This window comes from Hypanus sabinus, chromosome 7 (genome assembly GCF_030144855.1).
Source record: "Hypanus sabinus isolate sHypSab1 chromosome 7, sHypSab1.hap1, whole genome shotgun sequence".
Classification (NCBI taxonomy): Eukaryota; Metazoa; Chordata; class Chondrichthyes; order Myliobatiformes; family Dasyatidae; genus Hypanus; species Hypanus sabinus.
The window spans coordinates 131428173-131444205 of NC_082712.1; the positions used below are offsets into that span (position 1 = coordinate 131428173).

The window sequence follows — 16033 nt, forward strand, 5'->3', positions numbered from 1 at the left end:
CCCGTGTGTCCGGACTCAGAGGAAGAAAGAAAAAACAATTGGGAAGACTAGCAATTTGTGCAAATCGGGAAAGGGACTTTACTAAAACAGCTTCGGCCGCAATTTCGTTGGATTGAGATCATTTGAAAACTCTTAGAGAAGTATCAGCCTCCAACGAGTTCGAAAGATCAGGACTGAACCAATGCCTGCAGACGAGAGCAGTGATACAGCGACTTGATTGGTCCAAAAACTCTGCTGATCACCCTAGGATACAGCATCGTATTAATGGTTAATTCTTGTAGCATGTTGGTGGGCGGGCTGGAAGTATAAGATGAAGAGCTACAGCTTAGATAACAGGTAAAGAGAGAGAGAGAGGGAGAAAGAGAGAGAGAGAGAGAGAGAGAGAGAGAGGAGAGAGGGAGGGAGGGCTAGTGAGAGGGAGTGTGAGAGAGAAAGAGAGAGCGAGTGTGAAAAGGCGAGAGAGAGCCAGTGAGAGAAAGAAAGAGAGCGAGAGAAACTAACGTGAAGGAGCGCGTAGAGAAAGGCTAGCATGGGGAAAGGTGGCGAACAAGGAGAAGAAGAGGGAGAATGCGAGAAAAAACGGACCCATTACACGTGGGAAGAGATCCAGAAGCACAATAGCAGGACGGACAAGTGGCTAGTGATTGATAGGAAGGTATACAACATCACCAACTGGGCTCTAAAACACCCGGGAGGGATACGGGTTATCAGTCACTATGCCGGAGAGGATGCCACGGTAAGGAAATCGCCTCGATGTGTATTAAAGAGAAGCTGAACGCGTTCCATTGATGGAGGGATGCATTCTCTGCCACTTGTACCGGTGTATTGTGGCCCAAGAATTCTTTGTTGTAATATTTGAGCTTTAACAACATTTATTGGCGTTCTTTCCAAGATTATAGTGTTTTTAACCCCAGATCAGTGTAAGTTGCTTTACAGGTTTGAATTTTTTTAAATACAAGGCACGGAGCACCAGCTTCTGGCAGGGGCCCAGGGTTACTTGAGTTCAAAAATGCGGAGTTACTCTCGGTCATATGAATCTGTGCCATCGTGCTTGTTCTTTTGAGGGGAGAGCTGTCGGAGCTACTACACCAAGCCAGGTTTACATGTGAATACTAAAATCCTCCAGGTGAAAACAGAACTTAATCGGGAAAGGGGATCTTTTAAAATACGTAATCAAACACGATCTTCAAGGCGATCATTATGGTTTTCACAAACCGCGTGAATGGATTCGCTGTTTCCAGTTTCAAAAATATTCACTGTAATCTCCAAAAACCCAGGAATCCCACACGATAATATGACGTTTTCAGTCACATTATTCAGTATCACCATTAACGCCGCCAGTAAATTAATTCTGATTTAGAACGTAATCGCCAAACCGCTCTCATTTCATGTTACATTTAAAACCGAAATTGTTTTACTCAGTTATGACAATGTTTGACTCTATTAAATACTACTTAATTCATTCAGGTAAAATTATTATTTTGCTATTATAATATTAATTTATTCAAAGCTTTCTTGGAGTAAATTATTGCTTTGAAATTTTCAAATGGCTTCTAAATAACCACCTTTTTACTTCGTCCAATTCCCATCCCCTATTGAAATTGCTGTATTTTTGCTGGGACATAGTTCCAAGGATGTCGGTAGTTTGTGAACTGAGACTGTGTGTATTACCAGACTCTTCATTCATGGGAGATAGTTTATTTCAGGTACATAACAAATGCCTGATGGATTGGATTTTTAGCACAATATTGATTTGGAGTTCTGACTTATAGTTACATCTTGAGATTAGCCAATTCATGGGAAACTTTGAATGGCACCGGATTGCCTCCGTCATGGGCAAAGCAGACATCATGGGATTGGGATACCATATTCATGATCCAATATTCCCTGGTTTTTTAACAGCTGTGCGGAACAACCATTGCTCTGAACAGGAAACTTTTACATGGCCTGAAAACTGTGAGGCACTTGATTTTTGTTGTTTGTAATATGCAGGTTAAACACAAACTACAAGTTACAACACAAGTAAATAATGTCAGGCAATCAAAATGACTGGCACAATGGCAAAAAAATGTTTTGACTAGATGGCTTTGGCATTCAGTGGGCCAGCAGTTTATTAACAGTGAGCTACAGGCTTCCATTCTGTTTTTATTGTTATGATTTGTAAGTGTTGTAACTTGAAACAATGACAAAGTAAATATGTCAAAGCTCTAAAATGTTGTGATACATGTATTATTTAGAAAATTTATGGATTATATTTGTTAATACAACATTAATTACACCATATTCCACAATTATATTAACAGGGTTCAAAATTACATTAGCATAATTTCAAAATTATGTTAATATTATGTAAAATAAGGTTCCACCTGTGTGGCAACAAAAACTCTGTGTGCAGGAGCTTTTCCGTTACTGTGCGGACGCACAGTTGCACAGCTTTGAGGGAACAGTGTTCATGAACTGATCTAATGAAATGTACTTGTGTATGAATTTATACATACAGTGGTGCTAGAAAGTTTGTGAACTCTGTAGAACTTTCTCTTTTTCTGCATAAGTATGACCTAAATTGTGATCAGATCCTCATTTAAGTCCTAAAACTTGATAAAGAGAACTCAATTAAATAAATAACAGGAAGACGTTATACTTGTTCATTTATTTATTAAGAAAAATGATTCAATATTACATGTATTTATTGGGAAAAGTATGTGAACCTCTGGGGTTCTGCCTTCTACACAAGCTATTTGAAATCAGGTGTTTCAGTCAATGAGATGAGATTGAAGGTGTCGCTTGTAGAGGTGCTCTGTCCTATGAAAAAGACACACAAAGTCAAGTCACTAACAAAGCCTGCTCCTCTCAAGAAAGATGAAAACAACATTCAGTGCAATTTAGAAGAATTGTAGAGATGTAAGAAGGAAAAGGTTACAAAAGCATTTCCAAAGACCTGCGTATTCACAGTAAGAGAGATTGTCTACAAATGGAAGAAACTCAGTACTGTTGGTACTCTCCCTAGGAGTGGGCATCCTGCAAAGATCACACCAAGAGCACAACGTGCCATGCAGAAGGAGGTGATAGAGAATGAAGGGTAACAGCAAACTACCTACAGAAATCCCTAGAACTTGCTTAAAGTCTCTGTTCATGTGTCCACTATAAGGAAGACATTGATCAAGAATGGTGTTCATGGAAGAACACTACAGAGGAAACCACTGCTCTCCAAAAAAAAACATTGCTGCATGACTTGGGTTTGCAAAAGACCACCTGGATGTTCTGCAATGCTTCCAGGGTGATGTTCTGTGGACAGATGAGATAAAAGTTAAACTTTTTGGCAGAAATGTACATTGCTATGTTTGGAGGAAAAAGGGGACTGTACACCAACACCAAAATCTCATCCCAACTGTGAAGCATGGTAGAAGGAGCATCATGGTTTGGGGCTGCTTTGCTGACTCAGGGCCCAGACAGCTTGTAATCACTGGGAGAACACTGAATTCAAAATTGTGTCAAGATATTTTACAGGAGAATGTCAGGGTAGCAGTCCATCACCTGAAGCTTAATGGAAGTTGGATACTGCAGCAAGACAATGATCAGAAAGACAGGAGTAAATCAACAATGGAATGGTTTAAATAAAAAACTTGTGTTTTGGAATGGGTAAGTCAAAGTCCTGACCTTAATCCTATAGAAAAGTTGTAGAAGGACCTGAAGCAAGCAGTTCATGCAAGGAAGCCCAACAACACCCCAGAGATGAAGCAGTTTTGTAAGGAGGAAGAGTCTAAAATTCCTCCTGTGTAGGACTGATTAACAGTTATGTTTGGTTGTAAATATTGCTGTACAAGGGGGTTCATACCAATTACTGAAAGCAAAGGTTCACATACTTTTTCCAACAAATACATTGATATTGGATCATTTTTCTCAATAATTAAATGAACGTATACCGTTTTTGTGTTATTTATTTCATTGGGTTCTTTTTATCTAGTTTTAGGACTTACATGAAGATCTGATCTCACTTTAGGTCATATTTATGCAGAAATAGAGAACATTCTACAGGGTTCACAAACTTAATAGCATCAGTGTAGTTGAAGAGAGTCCACTGAATTATTTAGATATGTTGGATGTTCTTGCAATGCTATCATCTCAGGTGCAGCATGGGTACTGTTATATTTGTTAGATTTTACTTTTGGTTCATTTTAAGAATATTTTTATTTACATTTGGCAAAAGCAGTTAACTTTATTATAATTCCTCAGTCAAAAGATATAGATAAATGTCCAGACTCACTAATTTTGGTAACTTAGCCAATCCATACAGTGAGAAAAAGACAACTACCTACATTCAATGCAGGTTTTCCAGCATCTCTTGCAGTTTCATTCTCTTTTTCATAGAATGCAAAGGATACCAACAATTGAATTGTCATCTATCTTGGGTCTTTTATCAAGGGTAATGATTTTTGCTTAATCACTCACCATGTTAGCACTGCATTCCAAATCATTTACAAATTTTTGGAAAGCTGATATGTATTTGGCTTTTGCTGTAGGTGTTCCTCAATGAAACAACACATCAAAGGATCTATCCTGTAGATTCAATCTGAACCCCAAATGCCTGAACAATTCACAAATTACTTCCTCTACTCATGCTTTCTTTTCCATAAAACCGTAAGATCATAAGATGGAGAAGCAGAATTAGGCCAACGGGCCCATCGGGTATGTTCTGCCATTCATCATTGTTGCATGCAGCCCTATTCTCCTGCCTTCTCCCTGGAACCCCTCCAAGAGGACCACAACCTTATCGTAGGGTTCGGAGATTTGCGTGCCTCAATGACTCAGAGAGCTATGTTGGCTGGGGTCAGGGCTTTATGCTTTGCTTCTCTGTAGGGTCACCCATGACAAACAGGTCAAAGTTTAGAGGCCAGACTAAGTGTGGTCCACCAGTCCTCCAGGTTTGGGGGTTCAGCACAGGGCTAACCACACTGATTCGTAAAACAAAATTGTTATGGAAACAGCAATGAAGAAATCTTCTGCATTTGAGTGTGACCGTATCCCTGAGTCTCCAGCTAGGACTTGCATGACTGACAGTAGTGAAAACTGAGAGGAGACTACTGACATGATGAAGGAAGCCCTGAACACTGCCAGAGATGGAGGCCCTTCATTGCTGCCCTAAATGCCAATGGCATAACGGTTAGCAAGTAAGTCCCTGTAACCATAAGACAAAGGAGCAGAATTAGGTCATTCAGCCCATCAAGTCTGCTCCTCCATTCCATCATAACTGATTTACATCCCTGTCAAACCATTCTCCTGCCTTCTCCACATAATCTTTGACACTCGTACTAATCAAGAACCTATCAACTTCCGCCTTAAATGCACCCAATGACATGGCCTCCACAGGCGTCTGTGGTAATGTATTCCACAACGTATTTCTTCAGCTAAATAAATTCCTCCTCATCTCTATTCTGAAGAGGCATCTTGTATTCTGAGGCTGTTCCCTCAGATCCTAGACTCTGCAACTATAGGAAACATCCAATCCATGTACACTCTATCTAGGCTTTTCAATATTTGATAGCTTTAAATGAGATCCTCCCTTTCATCTAAACTGCAGTGAGTACAGGACCAGAGCCATTTAATGCTCCTCATATGATATGCCTTTCAATCTCAAAATCATTTTCGTAAACCTCCTTTGAACCCTCTCCAGCTTCAGCACATCCTTCTAAGGGGCCCAAAGCTGCTCACTATACTCCAAGTGAGGCCTCACCAGTGCCTCATAAAGCCTCAACATTACAAACCTTGCTTTTATATTCTAGTCCTCTCGAAATGAATGCTAAAATTGTGTTTGCCTTCCTCACTGGCAACTCAAACCTGCAAGTGAATCTTTAGGGATTCCTGCACGAGGACTCCCAAGTCTCTTTGTGTCTCTGATTCATAAATTTTCTCCCTGTTTAGAAAATAGGCTTCACCTTTGTTCCTTTTAGCAAAGTGCGTGACCATACACTTCCCTATACGGTATGGTATTCCATCTGCCTCATTTACTCCTTCTCAGTGTGTCTACGTACATCTGCGGACTCCCTATATCCTCTACTCTCCTGTCCCCCCATTTATCTTTGTATCATCCTCAAACTTAACCACAATTCCAGCAAACAAATAATGTGAAGAGATGCAGTCCCTGTGGAACACCACTAGTCATCAGCAGCCAACTGAAATGCCTCCTTTATTCCCACTCTTTGCCTCCTGCCAGTCAGTCCATCTTTTAATTGTGGTCACATTTTCTATTAGTCACATCTCCTGCTCCAGAAGTTGAGACCAGATGTTTTAATTTTATCTTTTGTTGCATCGGTGTTCTGTAATCTGTTGGGCAGTTGTGACAGTAACCATGGAAACTATAATGTATTTATAGTTCATGTATTCCTCAGATAAATTCAAAGGCAACATCTTTATCTTTCAAGTAATTGTGCACACCTTTTGTTTCTCACTCCATTCGCTCCCACGCTGTTCCTCTTCTGCTCCTTGTCACCATCACATCACTGACCAGTACATACCATGGACAAATAGAATTGATTATAAGTGACACTCCAAGTCTAATTGTTTTATTCTGCTCAACAATACTCCTGGACCTGTTAAATATGGATTACATACAGAATAAGACTCCATTCTACCCTATGAAAACATGGAGACTGTTTCGGAATTTTAGAATGACATTCTAGTTTTTAGTCAGCTACCTTCCATCCTTTGCAAGTGGATTTATCGAAAGAGCAGAATGATCTTCAGTGGGTGGTGCTCTCTACAGAAATCTCTAACGTTGTTTTAGATTGGAATCTTACTGTAGGCAACTTCATCCCATAAACCTACAGTGAAATACATTTGGCTGGTGCATTAATCAGTGAAAGCACAGCACATTTGGTGTTTACACAGTTGACTGTAAGAGAAGTTCAGTTGTTAAATTACAGACAGATGAAATCGACCTAGTCATTAACGGAAAAGCCGTTTGGCCTTTCCTCTCACTCCTCAGATGAAGTGATGACATAGGCTCCCTGGCTCTAGACTTCATGGTGCAATTACCTAAACTGAATGAAGTTGTCGTTACCCATGTAGTTTTCAGTGACCTTCTAAATCTTGTTTTCAAATTGCTCTTGTTAAGTTCATGGGTAAGTGTGTCCCAGTTGCTGAGTAAGTTTCTGTCCAATGCTGAGTTGCCCTCTGCTCTGAGACAGTGTACGGGTGATGCCTTTCAGAAAATAGTAGAATCTTACAGCAGGGGGCCATCTGGCAGTTCTGAATATGGCTGATTCTGAAATAATTGTTCAAATCCCTTGGTTCTGTTGGCGAGTCATGTTCAAGTACATGTCCAGGTGCATTGTAAAGAGTACTGTGTAACCTGATTCTACCTCATTGTCAAACACTGACTTCCTTATCTTGCTAACTATGTTTATGGAGAAAATTTTCACGTTTTCCCTCAGGTTTGTTTTATTGTTCATTTTGAATCTATTATCTTTGCTTAGTGACTTAGATTGTATCTGAAATAATTTCTCTGTGCTCACTCAGTTATGGCCTTCACAGTTTTGATAACTTTTAAATCTCTTGTTAACTTCCTTTGCTAAGAGAACAACTCCCAGTTCTGTCTCTTCTTGGCCAAACCTCCTCTTAATCTTCTTCAGGGATTTATAGAGTGAGGGTGTTCAGGACTGTCGTCGGTACACCAGTGGAGGCCTAACAGGTTTGAATAATGTACTTTTCTTTTGTGTCACCAAATTATAAAGCCAAGTATGCCATATTACTTTCTAAATCATTCTTGCAAACTCATCCTGTGACTTCAGAGGTGTACAGGAGAGACATCCTTAATTTCCTTAATTTAATTTAAGAAGAATTAGATTGATTTTAGAATATTTCAAAGGGTCAGCACACCATTGTGGGCTGAAGGGCCTGTGCTGTTCTATGTTCCATGTTCTAATTGGCTACTTTATTTAAATAGTGCAGACTTGGGCAGAAAAATCAAAAAAATGGAAGTGTACAGATAATACAGCACATCACTGTAGTAAACAATTAATAGGATAGGAGATGATCCAGGAATGACTACCCTTGAGGTCCTGCTTTTCAGCTTTCTACCTAACTATTATTCTCTCTTCAGGACCCCATCCCTTGTCCTCCCTATGTCATTGGTACCAATATGTACCATGACTTACGGCTGCTCACCCTTTAGAATGCTGTGGACCTGATTTGAAACATCCCTGACTTGGGTTACCTGAGAGGCAACATACCAGTTGGGTGTCCCTTTCACATCCACTGAATCATCTGTCTGCTTCTCTAATTATTGACTGTCTCCTCTGTACTCTTTCCCTTTCTCTACTGAAATACAGAGCCAGATACTTGGTGACTGTGGCTTTCTTCTGTTAATCATCCCCCCACAGTATCCAAAGAGATATACATATTATTGAGAGGAATGGCCACAGGGATACTTTGCTATGTCTAAATACCCTTAACCTCTCCTGAAGTAACCCAGCTACCTGCTTCTCTGTAGCTCCTGTCTATCACATCTTCATTTTCCTGTGTGAGCTGAAGTTCATCCAGATCCTTAACATGGTCTGTAAGGGGCTTCAGTTGGATGTACTTTGTGCAGATTGAATTGACTTTATATCCTTCGTATAGATGAGGAGTAAAAATCTTTACGTTACGTCTCCATCTAAATGTGTAATTAAAGTAATTTATAATAAATAGTATGTACAACAGTATAGTCAATATAATATAGAAATACAGTTGTGTCAGCATGAGATAAGCAGTCTGATGGCCTGGTGGAAGAAGCTGTCCTGGAGCCTGTTGGTCCTGGCTTTTATGCTGCGGTATCATTTCCCGGATGGTAGCAGCTGGGACAGCTTGTGGTTGGGGTGACTCCGGTCTCCAATGATCTTTCGGGCCCTTTTTACACACCTGTCTCTGTAAATGTCCTAAATAGTGGGAATGGGAAGTTCACATCTACAGATGCACTGGGCTGTCCACACCACTCTCTGCAGAGTCCTGCGATTGAGGGAAGTACAGTTCCCATAACAGACTGATGTAGTTATCAGAGATTTTGGAGATCTCCCAGAGATCACACCACTAACCCTGGCGAACACACCACTAACCCTGGACCCATTCTCACTGCAGTAGCTCTGCACTAATGGACAAAGAAATAGAGAAGCTTATTAGAAACTCATCTAGAGCCTCTGCCTCCTCTCACCTAAGCCTCTTGAGCCAAAGCCTTAAGCTAACCACTTTAACACGGTCTTCTCTCAGAATGGCAGCTCTCACAATGGCCACGCCACTTAAACCTAACTTCTTTTTAATGACCTTTGGCAAGTTCTCAGTGATTGAAGCCCGCCAAAAAGCCTCAAAAGGTGCCAAGCTCTTTTTAAACCTTGCTCTGCATCACCAAAGCAAGCAACTGAGCATGATGATTGAAGCATGCTGCAAAGGGCTTCTTCTATCAGTTGAACACCCGCGCCCCCTACCATTGAGAACATCATTGAAAGGCAATGCCTTGAGAAAGTGGCATCCGTCACTATAGACCCTCGCATTCTGGGACATGCCCTCTTCTCATTACCTTCAGGTAGGAGGGCTACATTCAGCAATTCAGAAAAAGCTTCTTCCCTCCACTATCAGGATTGTCATTTCTTTTTGTTGCATTGTTTACCTAACAATTAATAATGATTTCCTGTCATTACACTGTACTGCTGCTGCAAAGCAACACATTTCACATCATGTAAGACAGTAACAAGAAACCCGATTCTAATTTTGATTCATTAAGAAGACTGAATATTGGAAAATATATTCTTCTGATGAAGAACCCAGTATAGTTCAGTATTTAAAGAAGTTAGAGATGAACCATTCAAGGGTGAAATTGGGAAATAGTTCACTGTAAAAAAAAAGTTATGTAAATGTGGAACATTTAAAAGTTCACAGAGGCTGATCAAATGACATTTTTAAACTGGATTTGGTAATTTTGTGGGTTGTGACATGCATTTACACCTCAGCCCCGATTTAATTGGCTGGTTGAACAGGATTGGTAAATCCAAGAAAAACTGGAAATCCAAAGCTGGAGCAGCATCAGTCCTGAAGAAGGGTCTCAGCCCAGAACGTTGACTATTTATTCATTTCCATTGATGCTGCTTGACCTGCTGAGTTCCTCCAGTATTTTGTGCTAGTTGCTTTGGAACAGGTTGGATGACTTGTCAACTGCTGATTCAATAATATTTATAGTTCTTTTTTTCTCCTTATCTGAGCAACACCTATGGTATTGTCATAGTTGTTTCACAAGCAGAGATGGTTCAATATGGAGAAAGCCTGAAGCGATTCTGCTCTGCAGGGCTCAACCAAATAGAGTTGGTAAAAGATGAGCAACCCAGGTGATGTGATTTCAATTTAATTATTGTTGTGGCTGCCCGAAGAAGAAATAGACAAACACAAAATTTAAGGGTTGGGCTTGAGCATATTACTCAGTCATTTTTCAAATGACATAGAAGTGCCACATAACTTAACACTGTCAGATTTTATGGATGCGAAAGAGACACCCAGATGGGATGTTGCCTCCCATGTGCCTAGGTCAGGGACAGCTTGGATGATAGCATTCCACAAGGGGAGGGTGGCAGTCAGAAATCACACTAACAGTGACATACAGCAAGAATGAAAAGGGATGAGATTCTGAAGATAGGGAGCCAAGTAAGAAAAGCAGGACCTCACGGTTAGTAATTTCTGGATTGCTGCCTGTGAGGGTAAGAATAGGATGATTTTGCAGATGAATGTGTGGCTGAGGATTTGGTATAGGAAATGGGGTTTCATATTTCTGGATCATTGGACTCCCTTCCGGGGACGATATGACCTGTACAAAAAGGATGTGTTACACTCAATCTTCAGGGGTCCAGTTTTCTAGCAGGCAGGTTTGCTAGAACTGTTGGGAAGGGTATAAACTACTTTGGCAGGGGGATGGGAACTAGAGTGATAGGTCAGAGGAAGGGGCATTTGGTATACAGGTAGTTGCAAGGTGCTGAGTGTCTGTGAGTAAGGATAGGCAGCTGATACAGCAAATTGCAGCCGGTAGGATGGGTTAAAGTGTATCTACTTAAATGCTAGAAATATCGGGAACATAAAGCATGGGTCAGTACATGGAACTACAATGTTGTGGCCATTATGGAGACTTGGTTGTCGTAGGGGCAGGAATGGCTGCTGGATGTTCCAGAATTTAGACATTTCAAAAGGAGCACAGGGAAGTAAAAGAGGTAGAGGAGTGGCATTGCTGATCAGGGATAGAATCACAACTACAGTTAGGGAGATTGTCTACTGAGTCAGTATCCTATACACCCCTCTGCCAACTCATAGCAGCAGAGACCGAGGAACAGATCAGGAGACAGATTTTGGGAAGGTTCAAAAATAACAGAATTGTTGTGGGTGACTTCAGCTTCCCTCACAATGATTGGCATGTTTTTTAGTGCAAAAGGTTTGGATGGGGTAGAATTATTTAGATGTGTCCAGGAAAGATTCCCGACATATTAAGTACGCAGGCTGACTAGAGGAAAGGGCATATCAGATTTGGTTCTAGGGACTGAACAAGTTCAGCTGGCAGATCTCTCAATGGGAGAGCATTTTGGAGACAGTGATCATAACTCCTTGGCCTATACTATAGCCTTGGAGAGGGATAAGAGTAGAAGGTATAGCAAAGTATTTAATTGGGGTGAGGGGCAATTATACTGCTACTCAGGGAGATGCACAGGTTGTTTAGGGAGTACTTTCAGGGGCTTCTTGTTAGGTTTATCCCAGTGAAGCAGGGAGAAGGTGGTAGGTTGAAGAGACCATGGCTGACAAGAGAAGAGGAAGATCTAGTTAAGCGGAAGAAAGAAGTTTATGAAGCGAAAGGTAATAGGAATAGCCCTGGGAATTATGGAACTACGAGTCTATGTCAATGATGGGCAAACTATCGGAAAGGGTTCTTAAGAAACAGGACTTATGAGCATTTGAAAAAAGAATAGTCAGATTAGAGATAGTCAGCATGGTTTTGTGAGGGTCAGGTCATGCCACACAAGCCTGATTGAAATCTTTGCGTAAGTAGCAAAATCAATTAATGAAGGCAGGACAGTGGATGTGGTGTTAGTGGATTTAAGTAAGGCATTTGGCAGGGCTCTAGAGAGTTCAAGGTAGCCTGGAAGAAGCTAAAGAATGAACTTAGGAGAGCTGGAAGGGGGCATGAAAAGGCCTGGACAAATAGGATTTAGGAAAACCTATGACATTCTACACCTATGCGAAAAACAGGAGGATGTCCAGAGCGAGGGTAGATCGATCAGGTGAAGTAGAGGGAACAAGTGGCTGGTGTCAGAGGAGGTAGGAGATGTCCTAATGAATACTTTGCTTCAATATTCACCATCGAGAGAGACCTTGCTGTTTTTGAGGTAAATGTATACTTTGTCACATCCTCACATTCAATCAGGCTTGTGCGACAGGTCGTTCCTGAGCCTGGCTGAATTCCTTGAGGATGTGATAAAATGCATCAATGAAGGTAGAGCAGTGGACGTGGTGTATATGGATTTTAGTAAGGCATTTGATAAGATTCCTTGTGCTAGACTCATTCAGAAGATCAGTAGGCATGGGATCCAGGTAAACCTGGCTGGGTGGAAACAGATTTGGCTTGCCCGCAGAAGGCAAAATAGTAGAAGGAGCATATTCTGCCTGGAAGTCAGTTTCACAGGAATCTGTTCTCGATTCCTGCTCTTGGGTGATTTTTATAAATGACTTGGATAAGAAAGTGGAAGGGTGGGTTAGTAAGTTTGCAGATGACACAAAGGTTGGTGGAGTTGTGGATAATGTGGAGGGTGGTCGTTGGTTGCATTGAGGCATCAACTGGATACAGAGCTGGGCTGAGAAGTGGCAGATGGAGTTCTATGCTGCCTATCTCCACCTGTTATAAATTGGCTGAGAAATTCTTGTAAGTTAAAATTAGCTGATGAATTGAGTAAAAGAACATTGTCATTGAAAATATCTATAGTGGAAGTCTCCAGTTGCTTAAGAAAACATCGGTTTAGAATTACAGTATCCTTGGTTCTATACAAATAATTAATTAATAACCATATTGTCAAGTTGATCAGGTAATCATTGTGCAGTTAGCATGGGTCTCCATATTGCTTCTGGTTTCTCCATGGCTGTAGTGTGCTGTCACTCACAAATGTATTTGGCTCTTTGCAGTGAAATCTCTGAGTACAACATATACTTGAATGCCACATCTGAAACATTTGTATTGTGGTGAATGGGGTAGGTGACTCGGGAAGGAGCAGGGCTTTACAATGTATTTGAGTATCTTTCAGTAGCAGAATAAGAATCAGGTTTAATACCACCGGAATATGTCATGAAATTTATTGTCTTTGCAGCAGCAGTACAATAATAGAAAAATCATGAATTACAGTAATTATATATATATATATAGTTAAGTTAAATAGGTTGTGCAAAAATAGAAATAAAGTTATGTGGCAATGTTCATGGTTCAATGTCCATTTAGAAATCTAATGCAGAGGGGAAGAAACTGTTCCTAAGTCATTGAGTGTGTGTCTTCAGGCTTCTGCACCTCCTCTCTGATGGTAGCAATGAGAACAAGGCATAACCTGGGTGATGGGGGTCCTCAATGATGGACGCCACCTTTTTGAGGCATTGCTCATTGAAGATGTCCTGGATACTACGAAGGCTAGTGCCCGCGATGGAGCTGACAAAGTTTACAACTCTATACAACCTATTGTGATCCTATGCTGTAGCACCCTGTCCAATGTCAGACAATGATGCAATCAGTTAGATGCTCTCTGTAGTACATCTATGGAAATTTGTGAGTGTCTTTGGTGACATAACAGATGATAACAGGACATCTTCCTTGTAGTTGCATCAAAACGTTGGGACTGGGATAGGTCCCCAGAGATATTGACACCCAGGAACTTGAAGCTGCTCACTCTTTCCACTTCTGATCCCTCGATGAGGATTGGTGCATGCTCCCTCATCGTACCCTTTCTAGAGACCACAATCAGTTGCTTGGACTTACTGATATTGAGTAGAAGGTTACCTAAATAAATGTTAAAGTTTATTTACCTCTTGCTTTGGAATTTCCTTAAGCACCCTGCTCCATCAGCGATACTCAACTTTAGAACTGTATTCTTCATCCCCTCTACCCTCCCTCTCGCCACCCCGACCCCCACAATAGCTGATCATGACTTCATCACCCTCATCCCTTATCCTGCCTTTCCAACCTGATTTTCCACTCACTATCTGAAGCTTCAGTCTTCTCCACACTATCCTCACCACTAACTCGGATGTCTCTTTGGGCAACTTTGTCTGCAGTCCACAGGGTTTTGTGCAGCATGCTGAGGAAGGGCCCTAGTGAGAGCAAAGTGAGCTAAATGGATTATATTGAGCATGGTGCTTAGACCTTATGCGAAATGGAACTATGCTGCAGAAGGTCCCAGCGTAAAATATACCTAACCATTGTGTATTGTAGGGTTAATAGCTTTTCTAAGCTTGGTATGATAACTCAGTCCTCATAGAAACAAGGTGCAGGAGTAGGCCATTCGGCCCTTCAAGCTTGCACCGCCATCATGGCTGATCATCCAACTCAGAACCCTGTACCTGCTTTTTCTCCATACCCCCTGATTCCTTTAGCCACAAGGGGCATATCTAACTTCCTCTTAAATATAGCCAATGAACCAGCCTCAACTGTTCCCTGTGGCAGAGAATTCCACAGATTCACCTCTCTCTGTGTGAAGAAGGTTTTCCTCATCTTGGTCCTAAAAGGCTTCCCCTTTATCCTTAAACTGTGACCCCTCATTCTGGACTTCCCTAACATCGGAAACAATCTTCCTGCATCTAGCCTGTCCAACCCCTTTAGAATTTTATTCTTTTCAATAAGATCCCCCCTCAATCTTCTAAATTCCAGTGAGTATAAGCCTAGTCGATCCAGTCTTTCTTCATATGAAGGTCCTGTCATCCCAGGAATCAATCTGGTGAACCTTCTCTGTACTCCCTCTATGGCAAGAATGTCTTTCCTCAGATTAGGGGACCAAAACTGCACACAATATTCTAGGTGCGGTCTCACCAAGCCTTGTACAACTGCAGTAGAACCTCCCTGCTCCTGTACTCAAATCCTTTTGCTATGAATGCCAACATACCATTTGCCTTTTTCACCACCTGCTGTACCTGCATGCCCACCTTCAATGACTGGTGTACAATGACACCCAGGTCTCGTTGCATCTCCCCTTTTCCTAATCGGCCACCGTTCAGATAATAATCTGTTTTCCTGTTCTTGCAACCAAAGTGGATAACCTCACATTTATCCACATTAAATTGCATCTGCCATGAATTTGCCCACTCACCTAACTTATCCAAGTCACCCTGCATCCTCTTAGCATCCTCCTCACAGCTAACACCGCCGCCCAGCTTCGTGTCATCCGCAAACTTGGAGATGCTGCATTTAATTCCCTCGTCTAAATCATTAATATATATTGTAAACAACTGGGGTCCCAGCACTGAGCCTTATGGTACCCCACTAGTCACTGCCTGCCATTCTGAAAAGGTCCCGTTTACTCCCACTCTTTGCTTCCTGTCTGCCAACCAATTCTCTATCCACATCAATACCATACCCCCAATACCATGTGCTTTACGTTCGCACACTAATCTCCTGTGTGGGACCTTGTCAAAAGCCTTTTGAAAATCTAAATATACCACATCCACTGGCTCTCCCCCATCCACTCTACTAACTACACCTTCAAAAAATTCTATAAGATTCATCAGACATGATTTTCCTTTCACAAATCCATGCTGACTTTGTCCGATGATTTCACCTCTTTCCAAATGTGCTGTTATCACATCTTTGATAACCGACTAGCATTTTCCCCACCACCGATGTCAGACTAACCGGTCTATAATTCCCCGGTTTCTCTCCCTCCTTTTTTAAAAAGTGGGGTTACATTAGCCACCCTCCAATCCTCTGGAACTAATCCAGAACTAAGGAGTTTTGAAAAATTATCACTAATGCATCCACTATTTCTTAGGCTACTTCCTTAAGCACTCT

At 41.4% G+C, this 16033-nt stretch overlaps 1 protein-coding gene across 1 annotated transcript in view; it reads left to right on the forward strand.

Moving 5' to 3' along the window:
* Positions 1-313: 313 nt before the first annotated feature.
* Positions 314-16033, forward strand: part of fads2 (fatty acid desaturase 2) — an 88851-nt gene continuing 73131 nt past the window's right edge. Inside the window, exon 1 of the mRNA XM_059975660.1 lies at positions 314-736. Coding sequence (XP_059831643.1) covers positions 530-736 — 207 coding nt within the window. The 5' untranslated portion in view covers positions 314-529. The remainder of the gene's footprint in view (positions 737-16033) is intronic.